The sequence below is a fragment of the Anopheles gambiae genome, chromosome 3 (assembly GCF_943734735.2).
Source record: "Anopheles gambiae chromosome 3, idAnoGambNW_F1_1, whole genome shotgun sequence".
Taxonomy (NCBI): Eukaryota; Metazoa; Arthropoda; class Insecta; order Diptera; family Culicidae; genus Anopheles; species Anopheles gambiae.
In genome coordinates, this window is record NC_064602.1 from 34,892,622 (window position 1) to 34,911,396 (window position 18,775).

The window sequence follows — 18,775 nt, forward strand, 5'->3', positions numbered from 1 at the left end:
AGCACCATCCTTACCTTTCAAAACATCTATCTACATTGTCGGACATGAGCAGCAGCATGCAGAGTTGCTCCAGCGCAATCAGCTGCATGTCGCGCTCGTCGCCCTGACCCATCGAGAGCCATTCTAAAAGTGTTTCAGGATCGACGTCTCCCATCTAGAAAGAGAGAGAGAGAGAGAAAGAAAGGGAAAGAGATGCATTAGATCGTTAATTTTAAACGGAGATGCCCCATCAGCGGCCGCATAATGTCGTATTAAAAGGCCAGAAGTGCGTTATTTCAATCCTATTTTTACCATCGATGGCGTGGCAGAGCAACGTGCACACAGTGTCTAAGTGGCCACCGCCACTGTGTCGGGGAATTAACGAACCGCCGCTCCAAAAGGCCAGGCAGCAACCGCCACAGCCATCCGATGCGGCGGCCACTTCCAATGGCGCAACGATGACGAAAGCGTGCGCTCACACACTTTCCGTGCTGGGGAATTTTCGGCAAAGTGAAACTCGAACCGTCGCTCGCGATCAAGCCCGATGTTGTGTAACCGATCAAAGCAAACCAGCCAACAAACGCTCCAGAGCCAGCTAGCGTCGTGTTTGTGACCACCAACGAGGAACCAACACACAAACTGTAGCATGCCATGGCTAGTGAGAAGTGGCAAAACATAACCGAGTAGCCCTGGGGCTTCCCTTTTTGCATGGTGGGCACGCTCGAGCGATTGTTGCTGTTCAATATTGCTGCTGCTGGTGGTGGAATAGGTTGATGTTGCAACAACAAATATGCACGCTGCACAAACAGACGGCGCTCGTCGTACCATGCACGAAGGGTCTAATAAGCGGGAAAGGGAGAGGGGGCAGCCGGGCGCCCATCAAGGCACGTGCGCGACAGCAGCCAACACAAACTTCCTCCTCCCGCTGCTGCCTATTTTTATGAGAAATATAATCAATACCAACGGTAGAAACGGTTCCTCATAATTTGCTCCTCTTCCCGCTCTGTGTCTTGGCATTGTCGTAATGGAAATTGTGTTTTTTTCTTCTTACAGCCATCACACACACACACAGCTTCTACAATCTTATGCTGTTGTGTTGAGGCGAAGAATCAGCAAAAAGAAATGGAACACGCGAGCGTCCCGGGGGCCAAACAGCGGTTATCTCTGATAAGCAGCGACCGCGAGAGGACAGGGGCCATACATATTACAACAGGGGGCAATATATGTCCTCATTCATTTCGAAGGTCAACTACTGTTGCCTTCAGAGGTTTTAGTAGCGGGTTTGCGCTCCCTTCACACGCCGCGAGGTTTGAGGGTATGTTTGTTGATCAAAGTTTATTGATTTATCACTTGCATGAATCATAGCGACCTACTACTCCATTACATACTAGCTTGGTGTGAGGGGAGCCCGGGGCAATAAGGGCACCCACCTCTCCATACCGGCAATGTTACACAGACACAGATGTTACACAGATGTACGTTCCAATGCAATCAAATGTTTAGAACGATTCTCAGTGCCTGGGTTTATTAAGACGACCTTTCAAGAATGAATGAGACATTTAATAGCACTTTATCGTTTCACAAAATAATTAGGGTAAACGTACCTATAGTGGTGGCAGTACCAATAGTGGTGATATTGCACTGAAATGCAGTCCATACGGCAAATTAAAAGTAATTCAGTTATTTATGTTAGTGTGAAATGTTCTCCGGCCTTTAACAAAGGGTTTAAAAGTTAAATGGGGTCGGGTCAAATGTGTCAACATTTTTCCAAAATCCTTAGTATTTCATAACGAAACTCATATCTTTGTTAACGTTCTAAATGACCACAGAAAAACGCAATTATAAGTTTTTTTAACATAATTGTTATCAAATGATATTATTTATTAAAATTTATTGCCTTTTGACTATATTTACGTATTGTTAAGTGTTTTTTTTACGATAGTGCCATTATAGGTACGCAAAATAAGCATGTTCCTTTAGTGGTCTTAGCTATAAAATCAATAAAAACATGACATTTCTGATTTTTTTCGCCGATATTTTTGACATGTCGTACAGTTTTCATTACAATAAGCAACAGAAATGAGTTTTCTGTAAGTGATTTACCAAACAAAGGCATATAATTCGCTTATCTGGCTAAGTGAAAAATCGACCTCAAATCAAGCTTTCTCATCTGGATGTGGGTTGACTTTAATCAATATTTTCATCAAACAAATTCATAATTTTTTTACGAACAAATTAAGTAAGAAATCGAAATTATGGCAGTAATCCTTGCTATTCATACGAAAACAGCTTCAAAACTAAATTCTATTGATATTATACACTGTTTTTGAGGCATCTATATTTACCACCACTATAGGAACAAAACACGATGACTATAGGAACCATACCACCATTATAGGTACTACGAAGCAGGCATAAAAATATGTATTTTTTCGTAAAATTGATGTGTTTCATGGTAAAAATGGTTGTGATTGAGAAGATAAAACATTCCAATTGCTATGTGTTAAAATATTCATAAATTGTCCTTCCTGACGCTTTAAATCCATTAAAACGCATTTGTACCACTACAAATTGCACCACTATTGGTACATTTACCCTATTGCATAGTTTTTGGTGTTTTTTTTTGTCCGAGAAGTTTTAGACACTTCCCGAAATGTTTGGATTCGTCTCACAATTTATTGAGCTTTCACAAAAAGTTTTTGAACCGGAAATGCTTGAACAAGGCCTAAGAATCGTAGGCAGGCAGGATCCTATCTTCTGGAAGATGAGCTTTGCATTTACTAAGAATTCAGTGACGAAACTGTCCATACAGGGTTTCCCACGATTTATTGGTTGGTTCCCACGATTTATTGGTGCGTTCCCACGATTTTTTGGTCATTTCCCATAATTTTTTGGTAGCAACCCACGATTTATTGGTCGGTTCCCAAATATTATTGGTCGGTTCCCAAATATTATTGGTCGTTTCCCAAATATTATTGGTCGGTTCCCAAATATAATATAATATAATACCGACCAATAATATTTGGGAAACGACCAATAATATTTGGGAACCGACCAATAATATTTGGGAACCGACCAATAAATCGTGGGTTGCTACCAAAAAATTATGGGAAATGACCAAAAAATCGTGGGAACGCACCAATAAATCGTGGGAACCAACCAATAAATCGTGGGAAACCCTGTAAGGACAAAAGTCACTATAAATCCTTTTGACAGACATTCACTAACAATTTGAAGTTTAAAGGCCGGGCTACATTGATCGTACTCCTGAGTGCAATTTTGATTTTCACTAGCGCTCCTGGCGGCGGCTGACCCAAGCATTTTGCCAAACAATTTGGAGCCGCTTTAGAAAATACGTTATTTTTCCATGTATTTTACTTTAACTGGACTGGAAACGCTTTGTAATTGATAGATAAATATGTTGTGCAAGTATTTCAGCAGTTTTCGCATCAAAAAACGGTGAAAAAACTAATTAACTTTGAGATCCAACACGACCATTCCCCCGACGACCAAAAAAAGCTTCCACCAGCCGCCGCCAGATGCGCTAGTGAAAATCGAAATTACACTTGCGAGTACGATCAATGTAGCCCGGCCTTAAGGTTTTACAGGGTTTTCGAGGATTATATAGACATGTTCAGCGAGTTGTAGATTCGTTCAGGCATATAATAGACTCTTTCAGCGAGATATAGAATTGTTCGGATGTAGGTGTAGACATGTTCGGTTATACTGTAGAGCTGTCACTTTCGTACCCCTTGGACTGCAAGTTGGATAATTGTTATCAGAAGGTAAACAAACGGTTTTCGAAAAAATATGCTTTTTTCAACTAATTTATGTTATAAACAGCTTGGAGAATGATTATTAGCTACTTTTAGGACTTTTAAGAATGAAAAATTGAACCCTGCGGCACAGTGTGTAAACAAAACAAATGACAGCTCTACAGAATCGCTGAACATGTCTACAGCTACATCCGAACAATTCTATATCTCGCTGAAAGAGTCTATTATATGCCTGAACGAATCTACAACTCGCTGAACATGTCTATATAATGCTCGAAAACCCTGTAATAATCCAAGGGGACTTATGAAATTATAGTTTGAACGCAAATCTCTTATTCTTATAATAGCATAAATTGGTGCAAGAGGTATATCGCCCCGTGTTCCCGTAATTCCTTTTAGGGCAGATGGTTTGTATAAAATAAGAAATTCTTCAGACAATTTATGATCTTCGAAAGGAAAAAAAGCCTCGCCAGTGTTACTTTCATCCTTATCTTTTCCCACAAATGCACACTTGAAAAATCTCGCCCTGATAACTTCCTATATATTTCGTTGTTTTGCTCACACGCGCGAACTCGCTCTCGCCCGTATCATCCACAAATCCGCTCAGTTGAATAAGCCTGTGTGCTAGGGGCTTCCTCGAGTTTTCCTACCCTTATAAACTGTGGAGAGGAAGGTGGTGGTGGTGGTGGTGGTAGTATGCGTAACCTATTGCCGGATAGTAGCGCCGCTACAGCGCCGTACGTAACTCAAGCTGTATTAGCTCAGACCTTGCCTGCACATGTGATTGGTCACACCAAAAACCCTCGGCAAAGAAAAAGTACTGCGAAAAGCGCATCCAAGAAATGTGTGAGTGTAGATAAAAATTTAGCACAACAAAAAAAAAAACCAAACGCACACACAATACACGAAAATGGCAACAAAACGCACCGCACAGTAATTAGCAGCAGCATTGGTTGCATTAATTGCTCAACTTTCTTGATTCTTCCCACCAGAGCCAACCTCTTACCCAAGCCTGCCTGCCTGCCCTGGGGGACCCGGTTATGTGTTAGATTGTTAGATAAAAACAAAACCTTTTCAAACAGACAAATAAAAAAATCGAATTAATGTCTACTCTTCTTCAGATACCTCTTCCTGCCATCCAACAGGCCAGTAGTGATAGGTTCAATAGAATCATCATTTGCTTTATTGACGGCTAATCGTGTGTTCGTCGTCTCATGCTCCGCTGGAGATCCGATTATTATTCTGCCAGAAATTTGGCGGGGGAAAAGGCGCAAAAAGCTGGAGCCAATATTCTGCGCAACACAAATTGATTTATATCGACAGATATAGCAGCACGCGAAGAAGAGAATTGATTTGAACCACACTGTAGCTCGGTCAAAGAATCAAAAGCATCGAATCATGCGGCCTTGAAGGACACAGTCGTGGAATAAAAGTCTAAAATCTCCGGTCAACAACCAGTCTTTCGCACACAGCACACACCTGGGGCCTGCCTGCCTCGCCAGGGTCACACCGGCGCGTGTCCGAAAACGTGGATCAGAGAATAAGGAGCAGCTTCGGCGACCGCCACCCGACGAACTCCTACTGCCGTTCCGGAGTTCATTTCCGTTCGAGTTTGATCAATACAGCGAACCCGAGGTGGGCGATGATGATGATGATGATGATGACTGCCTTCTTCGCCGAAGGCCTGTGGTGCCCAGGTGGTGACTCCACGTAACTGTCACCCGGAGCAAAGGGGGACGACGACCACCACCAACAACAGGACCACACCATGTTTAGTGCCGCGTATTGATGTAGCTACTTTTATTTTCCCCCATTTCCATCAGTCGAGTTTTATTAAATCAATGAAATGCGGTGCTCTTGTTGTCAATTGCAAATGTAACAGAGAGGAGGCGTGCGCGCCGAACGGCCCAACAGAACTCGCGAAGCGGCTACAGTTTGATCGTTGCCGAGTAGCCTTGGGTAAATTCCATGCCGAAAGCAAGCAATGAAGAAACCACTGCCGGGGAGTTTCCATTGCACAAAGCCGAGTGTGCCAGAGTGTCCAGAGCTCAACCGAAACTTGTGTCAGAAATGAGTCACAAGTTGTGCAAAAGTCTGATCAAGAGAGATAGGAGCTCCAGATATATCATTTTTATTAAACAAAGTTTTGAGATAAACTTTCCTCTCTTTCTTCCCTGCACACCGCTCTCCTCGTCCGTTTATTTGCAAAGAAGCACCGTTGTTCCTTTTTAGTGCTAATAATGAATATTTAACCTAAGAAGAGTCATAAAACCCACACACACAAAGACCAGGGGGCCAGGAGTACGACGACGGAGATGCGGCCGGGGTTTTAGTAGGTTACGGAAGCATCTCCAATGGGTTAAGAAATGAGGGCCTCCGTCGCCACACCGCAAGCCGTCATCACACTTCCCTCTCCACACTTTGACATGGGAAGATCTCTTCCGCATTATACACGACTGTGTCTGGTCTTTTGTCCCTTCCCTTCCCTTTCTCTGTCTCTCTCTGCCTTTAGGAGACGAACAGTTCAAGTGAAGCGATTTCATTAGCACTCACACACAAACAGACAGCCACACAGTCGTCTTGTAAGCTCTCGTCGTTTCCCTCTCGAACGTAGTCAACTGCAAACGCGGGAGAGATCTTTGAATGCATTTCGTGATCATGCAACAAGGAAGGTAAGAGGAGCGTTGTGAGATGGCTTTCTTTGCATTACAGAGGCCAGGCTAAAAAGGTAAACATCATGATCATGACCGGGAAGACTGACTGTGTGGCTTACCACCAATGGAGATATACACTCAGACACACTCACAATAGAGGAGACGACCACGGCCGACAGTCACACAACACACTTCATAAGACAACTTCCGGAAGATCTTGGACTCGGAAGAGTGCAACTCCGACCAAAGTTGTTGGAACAATGTAGCAACACAGCAGGCAAGCGAAGTGGAATTGACACACACACAACGAGTCATCCACAAGTTGTGCGGCTGTGCTCAGTAAGGCAGAAAAGGGGCAAAGACTCCCTTTCTTCGCTCTTTCCTCCACAAGATCCACCACCACTTCATCCTCCTCCTTCTGGTGGTTTGAGTTGGTTGGAAGGAGCAAAAGCTCAACTCTCTTTGTGCTTGAATGATCTCATAATTTCGGGTGTACACCCGGGTACACCATCACCTCCAACTCGCTTTTGAGTTTTGAGCAGAACCCCCCCCCATTTGCTCTGCCACACACCTTACTGCCACCAAGTTGCCAGAAGTCCGGTCGGTCGGTCATAAAAACAAGCTTGCAGCAACATCGAATGGGGCTCTCTACACAGCTGGTTGCGCTCGAGAGGTTGATGTACACATCACACCGCAACAGCAACCAAATGCCAGATGCGAACAAGGGTAATTTATTAATTCCAACCACGAACGGACGGACGGTCTCTCTTGAGAGTCACGTTGTTTTGTTGGTCGTTTTTTAGGGTTTTTTTTGCGCTACTGCACACATCATATTAATGCGGTGGCAGAGAAAGGGAGCTTTTTTCTCGTGTGTGTGTGTGTAATATCTGGACGCTGGGTTTAGGTGAGAGTTTAACACCAGCCTTCCGGTGCATAAAAAATGGTAACGGCGAATCGGTGCCCTTCTGGGTGGGAGCTCTTTCACGGCGACCTTCGCAGCTGGCTGCCCTGGAGGTGCTCTGGGCGGGCAACAAATGTGCGAGAGATAATGAAGGTGGGCACGGGACACGGTGGGGGGGATTGGAACGGAGGTGGAAAAGAAAGTTGTCCCGGATGAGGGCAAAACAACCAAACAAAAACAAACCACCATGCGCGCATCTCTGGAAGGGAAACAAGTTACACATGAAAGTGACTCGGGCCTTTTTGTTTCGGTTTGAAAGCCTCCGCGCCGTTCTAAGCTCCGCCCGGGAAGAAGAAGGTCATCATTGTGCAAGTAGACCACCACCACAACACCACGCCATCATCACACGACGTTACACACATTAACCCGAGACGTAAGGTTCGGTGTTCCCTCTCATCGGCCTTCTTCTTTGCCACTCAACACTCCAACAGTTAACCACCGACTCGACTCCGGTTCTTTAAGGGGGTAAGAGGATTTACCCTCTTCGTTAAGGTCGCAAAAGTATGCCGCAGTGTAACACCAGCACAAACCAGCAACAACAAAATGTGCTTGCTTTTGGTGTCTTGTGGTGTCTTGGACGTTAATTCAAACTGACACTCGCAGAGAGCGATGGGGAGCAGTGGTAGGGAGGACCAACAGTTCTTAAATTCATGGCCGACAGCAACGGCAGAAGCAAAAAAGCGGGTAGTGTTTTGCATTCGTTGATCGCGATTAAGGGTCACGGAAACGTAACGCCACAAAAAACGAGGCCTCGGAGGACAGAGCACGCAATAGCGGGTGCGTACGTAAAGCCTCAGAGTGTGGGGTACGGTACACGATACTCTGCAGATACGCAAATACGGTAAATGCGACTGTGCCCAATAAATACTCTAAGAAGATCGCAAAACTTGAACAACGGAGCGTTCGAGTTCGACTGGTTTGTGGCCTTCCACACCATAGAGCCCCAACACTAACGGAGCAACGACCACTCCAACAACAAAAAGCTCACTTTGGTGAGGAGGTGTTATAGGTGTTGCGCTGTGGCACTATGAGAGAATCTTACTGCGCAAAGAATTAACGGCGCACACGGGCTCTGGGTGTGTACACCGGCTGTGCTACAGTGTTGCGCCCTGGGACGTGCTTACGCGGTGGTGTGTTGGGGGAGAGAACAAAAAAAACACGTCCCAAAACCCACGCGTCACACCGAAAACCCGCCGCGGCGTGTTTTATTCTTTTGCGCAAAAAAAAAGAACAGTTAGCAAAAAGGTGGAGCTAGGAAGGGGGGGGGGGGAGCTCTTCCACCTGTTTAACCGAATATAGGCAAACACCACCACACCGCATCGTCGTCTCCATTGTCTTCTAATGCGTCTTGCCGTGGCCATAGCGTAACTAAACACACACTCACACATTGTCGTATTGTGTTTCCGTGTCGTCTCTAACAAACGGTTTCCACGCGCCCTCTTATCTTTCTGTACCCCCTTATCTCCTCTCCGCTTGCACCGTAGGGCACAAAAAGAACCCCGAACTGTTTTGACATTGAATTCTTCAGGACATTCCACCCGCGCGAAAAGCGCGACGCAGCTGCGCGCGCTCTCGTCCGCCCCAGCAGCAGAAGCACCAATTGAAACACGTGTTTCAATGCGCAACAAACACCGCCGTTTCGCTGTGCGCTATGGATTGCGCGAATTAGTAGGGACAGCGCGTTATAGCGCAGTAGTGTGTGTCTGTGCCTATGGTTGCGCTCTTAAAAGCGCTTCAATCACGCCGCGACTGCTGCTATAGCGCCGGAGTAACCGAAACTCCGTCGAGGAAGTGTGAAACAAACGGAGCAGCACAACACACTGCGCCGATTATTTCGCATATCTCACACATTCTAATGCGTATGTGTGTGCACACACACACACACACACACACACACACACACACACATGTGTTGCGGATTCCAAAATTGCACCCTTCCCCCTAGTGTGTGCAATCTGGTTTTGATTCTCCGCTCGACTTTGAGTCCCGCGCATTAGCATCACCGTTAAGAAACTGTGCTTTGCATGCAAGCAAACGCCCGCTACTCCCCAAACGCCTTGCTCTCAAACCGACCTGCCTTGAGGCAGAGGGGGGGGGGGGGGGGGGGGAGGTGCATCGTGCGGTTGTGCGATGATTGCGCTTTATATTTATTTATTCTTTGCCCCTCCGCGCGCGCACACGGCGTCGATGCAGTGCATGCGCGGCTGCGTGATTCTGGCATAAGTAACAATCTCTCACAGCGCGGCCATAGGGCCACCATTAAAATGTGTTTAATAGGTGGCAATACAGACAGACACACAGACACACGCGACTTTGATCGAGCTAAATTATTACCGCGTGCGCGCGGTGTGCACCGAGACAAAGCGCGAAAGTTGCGCACACCAACATGCTGTCACCTCGTTCGTGACTCGATCGCTTTAATCCATACTTCCAAAACCATACCACCTTCCGTGTGCATGTGCATATTGGCAACGCCGTTTGTCCGATCGTTTCTTAAAGTAAAGTATTAAAAAAGTAACATTAATTTAAGTGTAAACTGTACAAACTTACCTTTCACGCAGTGTGTGCGCCTTTGTTTTGCTGCACACAGCAGCGGCGAATCCTTCAAACGACGATCTTCGTGTCTTCGTTCTTTCTACTGATCGGAAGGGGGGGAGGAAGGGCTCTTTTTCGATGGTTTTGATTACCCGTTTGCTACACGACGCCTGCCAACGGTTCACCATACACCCGACCGCGCTCGGCCACTTCTTCACGCACTCGTTGATTTTTTGTTTGTTGTTTTGCCCCCGTTTTATGCCATTGTCGACGATGGGGCATATGAGACCGATTTCTTCGCAAAACCAGTGCACACACCCTTTCTTAAAGTGGGGGGAAGGGATTAACTTGTTTTTCGGCTAAATGAACTGCTTTTGATACTTCCGTTTTACATCCAATTTCCAGCTGTGGGGAGGATGATTTTCACTAAATTTCCACTCTATAAAGTGTTTTGCACCGTGTTTTTTCGGCCTCACAAACACTTGCGCAAAACCAGCACCCACACACACACACTCACTCACTTGCACGGTTCTATATCCAGTGCGCTGCAGCACTACGCTTTTCCAAATAGAGGCACACGGTTTGTTTTCTTCTTTTCAGTGATCCAAAAACATGAAACTAGCACTCCATCCAACACACACACACACACGCACAAGCGGCGGCTGCTTCGTTTTCTTGCCAGTCTGCCTGCCAGCGTGTGTGCCAATCTAATGATGATCAAGAAGGCGAATGTGTTTCAAGATGTGGTTACAAATTGCTGTTTGCTCTCTCCGCCTGCAAACGATGATGGGGTGTTGTTTTCCAATCCAAAGCTAAAATGGGCAAAGAAAAATACATCAAAATTAGTAAAAAGCGTAGTTAACGTAAAGGAAAACAACACAAAAACAGTTGGGCAAAATTCTGCTAATTACTTCATTCCCCCCCCCCCCCCCCCCACTGCTACTTATCCCCCTTTAAAACCCACGAGAGATTGACGACTCTGTAAATTCGTACTTTAAATTGGGTTTGACGACAGCCGTTCAGTACGCAAACTGTCACACGAAAAAACAGATTTCCACCATGAGAAAACACAACCGCTCGCCGTGTGTAATAACTGATGCTGTTGGGTGGTGTGCCTGCATATCGTTCTTAGTTTTTTGGGCAGGATCGTCCCAAAATAGCCTGCTTCGATGTGATCGCGCACGGGAGCATCATACGCGCTGGTACTGTTTTTTTTGCGCGAGTTTTTGCGCGACCACTTGACACACACGTTTGTTAGTTGTTTTTTTTTCACCCCGAGGGAAGAAGTGCGTGATGTTTGATGCTCTAATGCTTTCTGTCCACTGTCCTCCGGGGCGTGTGTGCTCTAGCAGCATATACAATAGACACCCACCCACACCCACTACTGAGGGGGGGGGGGGGCTTGATGGGATGTTTGTATGTATGTTCGTGTGAGAGATAGTGTGTTTATTTTTGTCGCTTCTGTCTTGTAAACACAGCGGACTGTGTGAAGTTTGTTGGGGGGTCGGGGTTGGTTAGGATTTTTGCTTTTTTTTTGCCCCAGACAACAATCAATTAAAGACGAACGAGATGCTGGCAGGCGAGAAGCGGACGCAAACAATGGCAAGTGGTGTAATGATGCTGGTTAGAGTACCTGAGCGGCTGCTCTCTTTCTTCTTCCCTGAGATTGGATTTGTGTTTGGCGCAGCTTGTACCATATCTTGTGAAGAAGAGCGTGGCGCACAAAAGTAGGTCAGAATGGACACGGTGAGGGGGGAGGGGGGGTTGGAAGAAAAACACCGATGAACTGAATGATGCTGATGCTCGTCGGTTGCCGTTGTTCTTGCTGTGTTTGAATTATATTGGCGCCATCATCTCGCATTGAGTTATGCTGCTTTTTCTTCTTCGTCGCAATAGACAAGCAAGAGTTTTATGCAAATAAGCCTTGAAGCATAATCTATTCAGGTAAACTGTGATCAATATTTCAGACGCTGGTTGATCAACAGTTGATGCATTTCGATTATAAATCGTGCCCTTCATAATAATATTAGACAGCATCGTATGTTAAGGAGGCTACTCGCTTCACCAAACTGCAGTGGCCAAAAGGTTAACTTTCATTTTTTTTCTTCTTCACAACCCGTTCGCTCGCACACAGCAACCAAACAATACACAATGCAGCAGCCAACACCGCCGCCGCCGCGAGACACCGCCTTTCCTTCGCATTTCCAATTTTCGGGCGCTTTCGAGCGCGCCGCCGACCAAAAAATTGACAGTGTGGCCCCGCGCGGCCCCCGCTAATAATCGAAAACCAAATCAACGGCGGGCTGGTGGCTGAGTGTGGTGGTGCCCCTGTGTGTGTGTGTGTGCCAAATGAGCGAAATGAAGGTTCGTGAAATATAATTGCATTGTGTGCGGCCATAAATTGCGACCGTGATTGGTGGCGCGGTGGCAGTTGAAGCCAGCGACGTTACGCAATTTGAGCAAATGTATTTTTCCTCTCTAACGCGGTGGTGGTGGTTGGTGCTCGCTAAAGCCTTCGGGGCATGTAACAGCAGCGCGCAGTAATCGCGCCACCCGCTTCTTCTTCTTCGGGCGGCCACCTATGTGGGGGGAAATGGTGGATTAAAAGGTGGAAAAAGGTGGGCTCTAACGGCTTACAGCGTGTGCACACACACGCACACACGGCAACCGAACCGGAAGTGGCCAGCGGAGTGGCGGCTCGGCGCGAGGTTTATTAATTCCCTCCCCGTCCATCTCCGGTCGGCGATGAAAGGGGGCATTCGCCACCGCTTAACTTTCGCGAAACCGTAACTCTCGTGTGCGCGTTATAACGCGGGGACTAAAGCCTTACACTACCCCCTCTTCCCCACCGCCATCTTCTTCGATTGGTTTGGGTTTGGACAAATTGGCCTCTCCCCTCGGGCGGGATACGGTAACTTGCTCGGAGGACCCACCACCACCACCACCACGATCGGACAGAAAACGAATATTGTGTTCCCATTTGGCGTGCCACACGGTACATTGATTTTGCAAGTGAAAAGCGTATTGCGCACGGCTGTGACGGCTTGACGGAAGCCGCGCCACGTTGTTTCCAGCACACGCAATGTTTTGAAACTTCTTCTTGCGTTATCGCCGCCGCCTGCTGTGCATGTGTGTGTGTACCACTGTGAATGACATCTGAGTCAGCGAGAGAGAGAGATGATAAAAAAACACATCATTATTTCGTCACAAACGTGCAACGTTTCATCACATTTGGCGTGCGAATTTGGCGTTAGCTCCAAGCGTTATTTGCATTTTTCGTTTTTTTACAGTGTCTCATTGTGTGGCGCTTGTTCCGCTGCATCCGTTGCCATGGCATCCTCATCGTTTTGGTACGAGCATTGATTTTTTTCGGTTCACCTTAAATTGGAAATGATACTGGTACGTGAAAAGGTATAATAAAATGGACAGAATATAGACAACGGGAGCAGAAAGTGGGTTCCAGGTCCTCTCGGAAACCCAGTCTTACTGGACAAAAGGGATCCCCAGCATATCCGAATTTCTCCTGCGATCTTAGATGGCCATGAGAAGAGGCAAACAAAAAAACGCTCCATCGATTTTTCCATTAATGTCCACTCCAATGTAAAGAGAGTGGCGCGCGTGCGAGTGTGTTCGCCCTGGACAGAAAATCGATCCGTCGTCTATTGTGTGTCAAATCACGTCCAACAAGCAGGACGGGAAGCGACAGTCGTGAAAAGCAACTGTTTACGAACAAACAATCCGCCACCAATGCACCACCTGATACCCCAGCGGGGCAGATACACCAAAGAGAGAGAAAAAGAATGTGTGAGAGAGAAAGCTCAGTGCCAATCTTTCAACTCTGTGTGCGTTTCGCCCTTTTTTGTGGGGCTATTTTTGCAGCAGAGGTGGTGGGCTTTGGGCAACAACACACACATGTTGTTTTTTTTTTGTTGTTTATCGCACACACCGTTGCCTGCCTGCCTGGTGATTTTTCGCCATTTTGACGGCAGAGTGGCCCCGTGGAATCTTGGGTACTGCTGTTGCTGCTGAGCTACAGCTGTACAAATGGAAGATCTGTTTTGCACACACAACACACACGCACACACTCACAAACGCGTGTGTTTCGACAACAATGACTCAGTGAAAAACAGCAAAACACAACACCACTGAGAACGGCGCCGCGCTCTCCTTCTTGCGTAGCATTTGCGCAGAAAACCCGATACAGCAGCAGCACGTTGCAGTAAAACTGGGACAAAAGTGCTATTTGCTCGCGATATATCGCGGACGTTATTAAAATTTTCCGCAGTTCCGAACGTACTATAACTCACTCGGGGTTTTATGGATTTTTAAATGCATACACACACACGCACAATCGTGGAGAAAAGATTCAAAGGTAAAGAGATAACGAATGCACACACACCCGACCATTACGGCCTGCTCCGTCGCTATGGGTTGCGCGCACACTTTGATACCTTTTCGCTCCCATGGTGTGTCTCTCCCCCCTTCATGGCCGTTTTCCTCCATCCCAACCACACAACCATGGAGACAAGCGGAAAGGGCTCTGCTGCTGCTGCTGCTGACATTTCTCTTCACCGATTTTGTTTGACGTGCGCAGCGATAACCATTTCGGTGAAGGTGAGAAAAATAAAAACTCGACAGCAAATTTGCGCTCGGTTGCTCTGCGTGTTATTGTGTATGTGTAAGCTAAACTCTTGCTATACATAACACCCATCTAATCAGCGCCCTTTTTCCCCACTCCTCCTCCTCCTCCACTCGATCGTTCTCTGTCTATCACCGATGATGGATTCAAAACCTGATCTTCTTTCTCTTTGCACACACACACACACACACACACACAAAACGAACGTGTGCCAAGCGCCAAGTGCCTTGAGATCTGCCGCCACCATCGCTCCCTTACAAAAAGAGTTTGCTTCGATTTTCGACGCAGAAAAAGGGGGTGATAAAATTAGATCCTGCTTAGACATGTTCAAACAGGGAACAACCACACACTCTCACACACACACACACACACACACACACACACACACACACACACACACACACACACAGAAGGGGGGCACACGGCAGCAGCAGCAGATCGGGAAATTATGCAAGCTTTTCACACATACACACGCACCCGTACCCTACACGGGCGGACTGTGTGTGTACCATTCCCTTTTTTTCATACCGCACTGCCCTCTTTCTCCGTCCCACCCCGAACACACCGACCAACTGTAGCAGTAGCACCAACCATCGAGCAAAATCGAAGATTACCTTTCCCTTTACGATTCCGAGGTTTCGATTGCTTTTTTTTTAATTCGCACCTTTGTGATTCCAGAGCACACACACACAAACACACGCGCGCGCGCTGTATAACGAGAGAGTGGGTACTACGGGCGGGGTGGTGGTACGCGACACTGGTTGGTTCGACTACTGCTTTTCTGCCACTTTTTTGTTTCTTCTGATGAAACGCAGCAGCTTGGGCAGCAGAAAAACGCTGCTTCGGACGAACCCAGTGTGTGCGTGTGCCAACGCGTTTGTGTGTGAATTGGAACTGAACGGGGTGTTCTTCCGCCGAGCTACGACGTGCCTCCCACTTTTGGGAGCGGAAAGGAATTATGAAGCAGATTTTCTGTCGCGGCTACCCGTACAACATGGCGAGGGGTTTTTGACGTTCGAATATCGCTGCATCTCGCTCGAACGCTTCGTTCACCTTTGTACATATCAAGGTGTTTTAAAATGACAATGTGAAATTGCTCAGAGCAAAATGACATTTCTCGATTTGACATAACTGTTCCGGGGGCTCCGGTATAAAAATCGGGGAGGGCTGGTGCGGGGTAATGAAATTTGTATGCAGAGAGCGACAGATGTCTCCCACAATGTCGCCCAGCAAAAGCGATAAAAATCAACCTTCTAAATACATTATCCTTGGTCCATATGCCTTTCGTTGTGTTGGTGACAATGTAGGCCCGTAGCAACGCTCATCAGATGCGATTTTATCGGACGAAATTTATATGCGATTTGACAGATACTGTCGGACTTGCGATTTCGTTGTACGACGGAATAAAAAAAAATATTTCGTTGGACGCCGCATACGATTCTAACTGTCAAGCTAATTGTGAGGAGTTCGATTGGTACGGTAAGAAATCTGGAACCTATATTGCCTTTTAAAACATCATATATGTTGATCATGTATGAAACATGTTCACTTTTGTTTACCTATTCGAATTCCGTCAACACCCACGCTTGTTTGATATAGCTTCGTAACGGCATCACACGCGAATGGCCTCGACAGAACTGGCGCAAAATAAATTCATCAATAAGAGCACCGTTAAAAGTGTATTTTTTTTTTGCCACCAACACAATCGCACACCAACTCGAGCCTTTTGGTGGCCATTTGAACCCTCATAAACCCACGCAACGACTTACAATAACGCTCGCAAGCGAGGGAAAATCGCTCCGTTTTGGAGCGTTGACGAGCTCGCAAAAACCGATTTTTTCCTGCGGGATTTGACGCAATGTGTTTATCTTGGTCAATGCGTTCGATTCTGCAAACAGCTAGACCGGCCAGTTTGACAGCTGTCAGGCAACAATTTTGTTTGGCGCTTGTGCATCTCAATTTCGCGGAATCTTTGTCTGGATAAACTGTTTTGCCTAAAATTTCGTTCGCACCATTGAGCGTGGAATGCTTTAAATTTCGTGTAAAACAGCTCGCTAAAACTCGTGCGATTAGTGCTATTTATTTTGTAAAGGTTAGGAAGTGTTCTGGTATGTTTTTTTCTTCTACGATGTAGTCCACAAGATGGAAGCTTGCTAATTGACTGCAACGATTTTTTTTCTCACACCCCCAGGAACAGCTGGGCTAACTACAAGATGGAACAAAAGGCGGAACAAGACCAGGATACGTCCTACGTGACGATGCCGGACATTTTGCAGGAGCAGGAAGAGCTGGAAGAAACATCGCGTGCCGTGTTGGGTGGGTCGGACGAAAAGAATTGCACCTACACGAAGGTAGGTGGAGTGGAATGCGTAAATAGTTGGCCCCGTGGGAAAAGTGTAACGCTCGCTCTCTTTGTCTCTCTCTCCCACAGGGATACGTTGGCCGGCAAGCACTGTACGCCTGTTTGACCTGCGTCCCGGAAGCGCGGGGTATCGAGTCGAAGCGCAGCGGCATCTGTTTGGCCTGCTCGCTGCAGTGCCACGACAATCACGAGCTGCTGGAGTTGTACACGAAGCGTCACTTTCGGTGCGATTGCGGTGGGCCGCGCATGCCGGAGGTGAAGTGCAAGCTGGAACCGCGCAAGGAGGAAGCGAACGACCGGAACCGGTACGATCAAAACTTCTCCGGCCTGTACTGCGTCTGCCACCGGCCGTACCCGGATCCGGACGATGACGTGCAGGACGAAATGGTCCAGTGCGTGGTGTGCGAGGATTGGTACCACATGCGGCACCTCGACTTGGACGAGCCAAAGAGCTCGAAGGACTACGGGGAGATGGTGTGTGGTGGGTGCATGGAAGCGAATCCGTTTTTGCAGAATTATGTGGGCAAAATTGAAGACCCGAACAAAACGACGCTCGACGATACGGTGCAGGTGGATGTGACTGGGTTGGACGAATCGAATGTAACGACCGCTGCTGCTACCGCTACAGCTGACGCCGCTGCTGATGATGATGACGCAGAACAGGACACAGCCGGACCGAGCGAACCAAAGCAACGTCGGCTGGATGATTCGAAAGCACCGGCAGGGGAGGAGCCACAGAAGCAAAAGGAAGAACCAGCAGTTTCGCTGGACATCTGCACCAAACCTGTGGTGGTGGCGGATGGAGAGAAAGCTTACAAGAAGGGTGCAGCGTTCTGGGTCGAAGGATGGCGCAAGTATCTGTGCCAGTGTAAGGCATGCGTCGAGCTGTACAAGAAGCATGGCGTCGAGTATCTGCTGGACGAGCAGGACACGGTGAAGTATTACGAGGACGTCGGTAAGCAGAAGCACGGCTCGAACGGTTCGGCCTACGAGCAGGGCATGCAGATGTTGGGCCAGCTGGATCGGGTCACGCAGGTCGATATGCTGACGGAGTACAATCGCATGACGAGCAGGTTGCGCGAGTTTCTGGACCAGTTTGTTACGAACCAGCAGGTCGTGACGCGTGACGATATTAACGAGTTCTTTGCCAAGCTCAATAAGGAGCGCCGTGAGTCGGGCAGTAGCGGCCCGCCGCCGTACTTCTGTCGCTAAGTCAAGACACATTCCCACAAACGAACAAAAGCAAGAAAAATGTATCTCGTAATGTATTATTGAACTTACTTACTTTACTCCTCGCCAGCGTATGGTCTATATATTTAAATAAAAACAGTTCTTACTTTGTACTACTAATCTGAGGAAGTATTGTCTGCTGTAAGGAGCTGAATGTTATGGAAATAGGAGATTGAGTATGCTGCACGGCCTCATCTTCAATGTTCTTTACTAGATCCGGTCATAAGGTATTACGGTCTTGTGGTAGGTACGATCTTGTGGTCTAGGTTCAGTTCGATCTCAAGGGGGCCAAGGGGGCGATTTGATATTCTGAAAAGTTGAACCGGATGTGAAGAGCAATCATGAACATTGTAAGACTATAGCGCAGTGCTCTCCAACCTGTGGTCCGTGGCTTTAACAGACGTAGTCATATTTTTGTTCACAAACTTTGAGCTAAATCTACAAAATGTACGTCCTCATTGCAAGTGGCCCGTGGCAAAGGTATTTTCAAACCCAAGGGGTCCGCGAGTCAAAAAAGGTTGGGGAGCACTGCTATAGCGGACTTTCAGGAGAATTAGTTTTCGAGATATATTTCGAGATACATATGATATATTGTAGGGTCTCTAAGTCTTCAGCTTCTTAGAACATGGTGAGAGTGGT

The 18,775-nt window shown here is 47.0% G+C and overlaps 2 protein-coding genes across 14 annotated transcripts in view; one reads left to right on the forward strand and one right to left on the reverse strand.

Annotated features, from left to right (window-relative positions):
* Positions 1-15,513, reverse strand: part of LOC1271399 (E3 ubiquitin-protein ligase Ufd4) — a 29,127-nt gene extending 13,614 nt beyond the window's left edge. For 3 of the 10 annotated variants that reach the window (XM_061662186.1, XM_061662184.1, XM_061662179.1), the window contains exons 1-3: positions 15,159-15,513; positions 9,921-10,717; positions 15-154 (exon numbers count right to left, since the gene is read on the reverse strand). In XM_061662186.1, coding sequence (XP_061518170.1) covers positions 15-154 — 140 coding nt within the window. In that variant the 5' untranslated portion in view covers positions 9,921-10,717; positions 15,159-15,513. Of the gene's footprint in view, positions 1-14; positions 155-291; positions 534-9,920; positions 10,718-10,898; positions 10,920-15,158 lie in introns of those variants that run through there. The other 7 variants (XM_061662180.1, XM_061662187.1, XM_061662181.1 and 4 more) reach the window with 7 other exon arrangements.
* Positions 15,514-16,447: 934 nt separating this feature from the next.
* On the forward strand, positions 16,448-18,256 carry LOC1271398 (putative E3 ubiquitin-protein ligase UBR7). Of its 4 annotated transcripts, none has more exons than XM_061657504.1 (3): positions 16,448-16,636; positions 16,736-16,895; positions 16,976-18,256. In XM_061657504.1, the coding sequence occupies exons 2-3, from the start codon at positions 16,758-16,760 to the stop codon at positions 18,116-18,118; spliced, it is 1,281 nt and encodes a 426-aa protein (XP_061513488.1). In that variant the 5' UTR covers positions 16,448-16,636; positions 16,736-16,757; the 3' UTR covers positions 18,119-18,256. The 4 variants fall into 4 exon arrangements, with proteins under 4 accessions (XP_061513488.1, XP_061513487.1, XP_061513486.1 ...); XM_061657503.1 differs by having other exon boundaries at positions 16,742-16,895; XM_061657502.1 differs by having other exon boundaries at positions 16,449-16,652.
* The last annotated feature ends 519 nt before the right edge of the window (positions 18,257-18,775 follow it).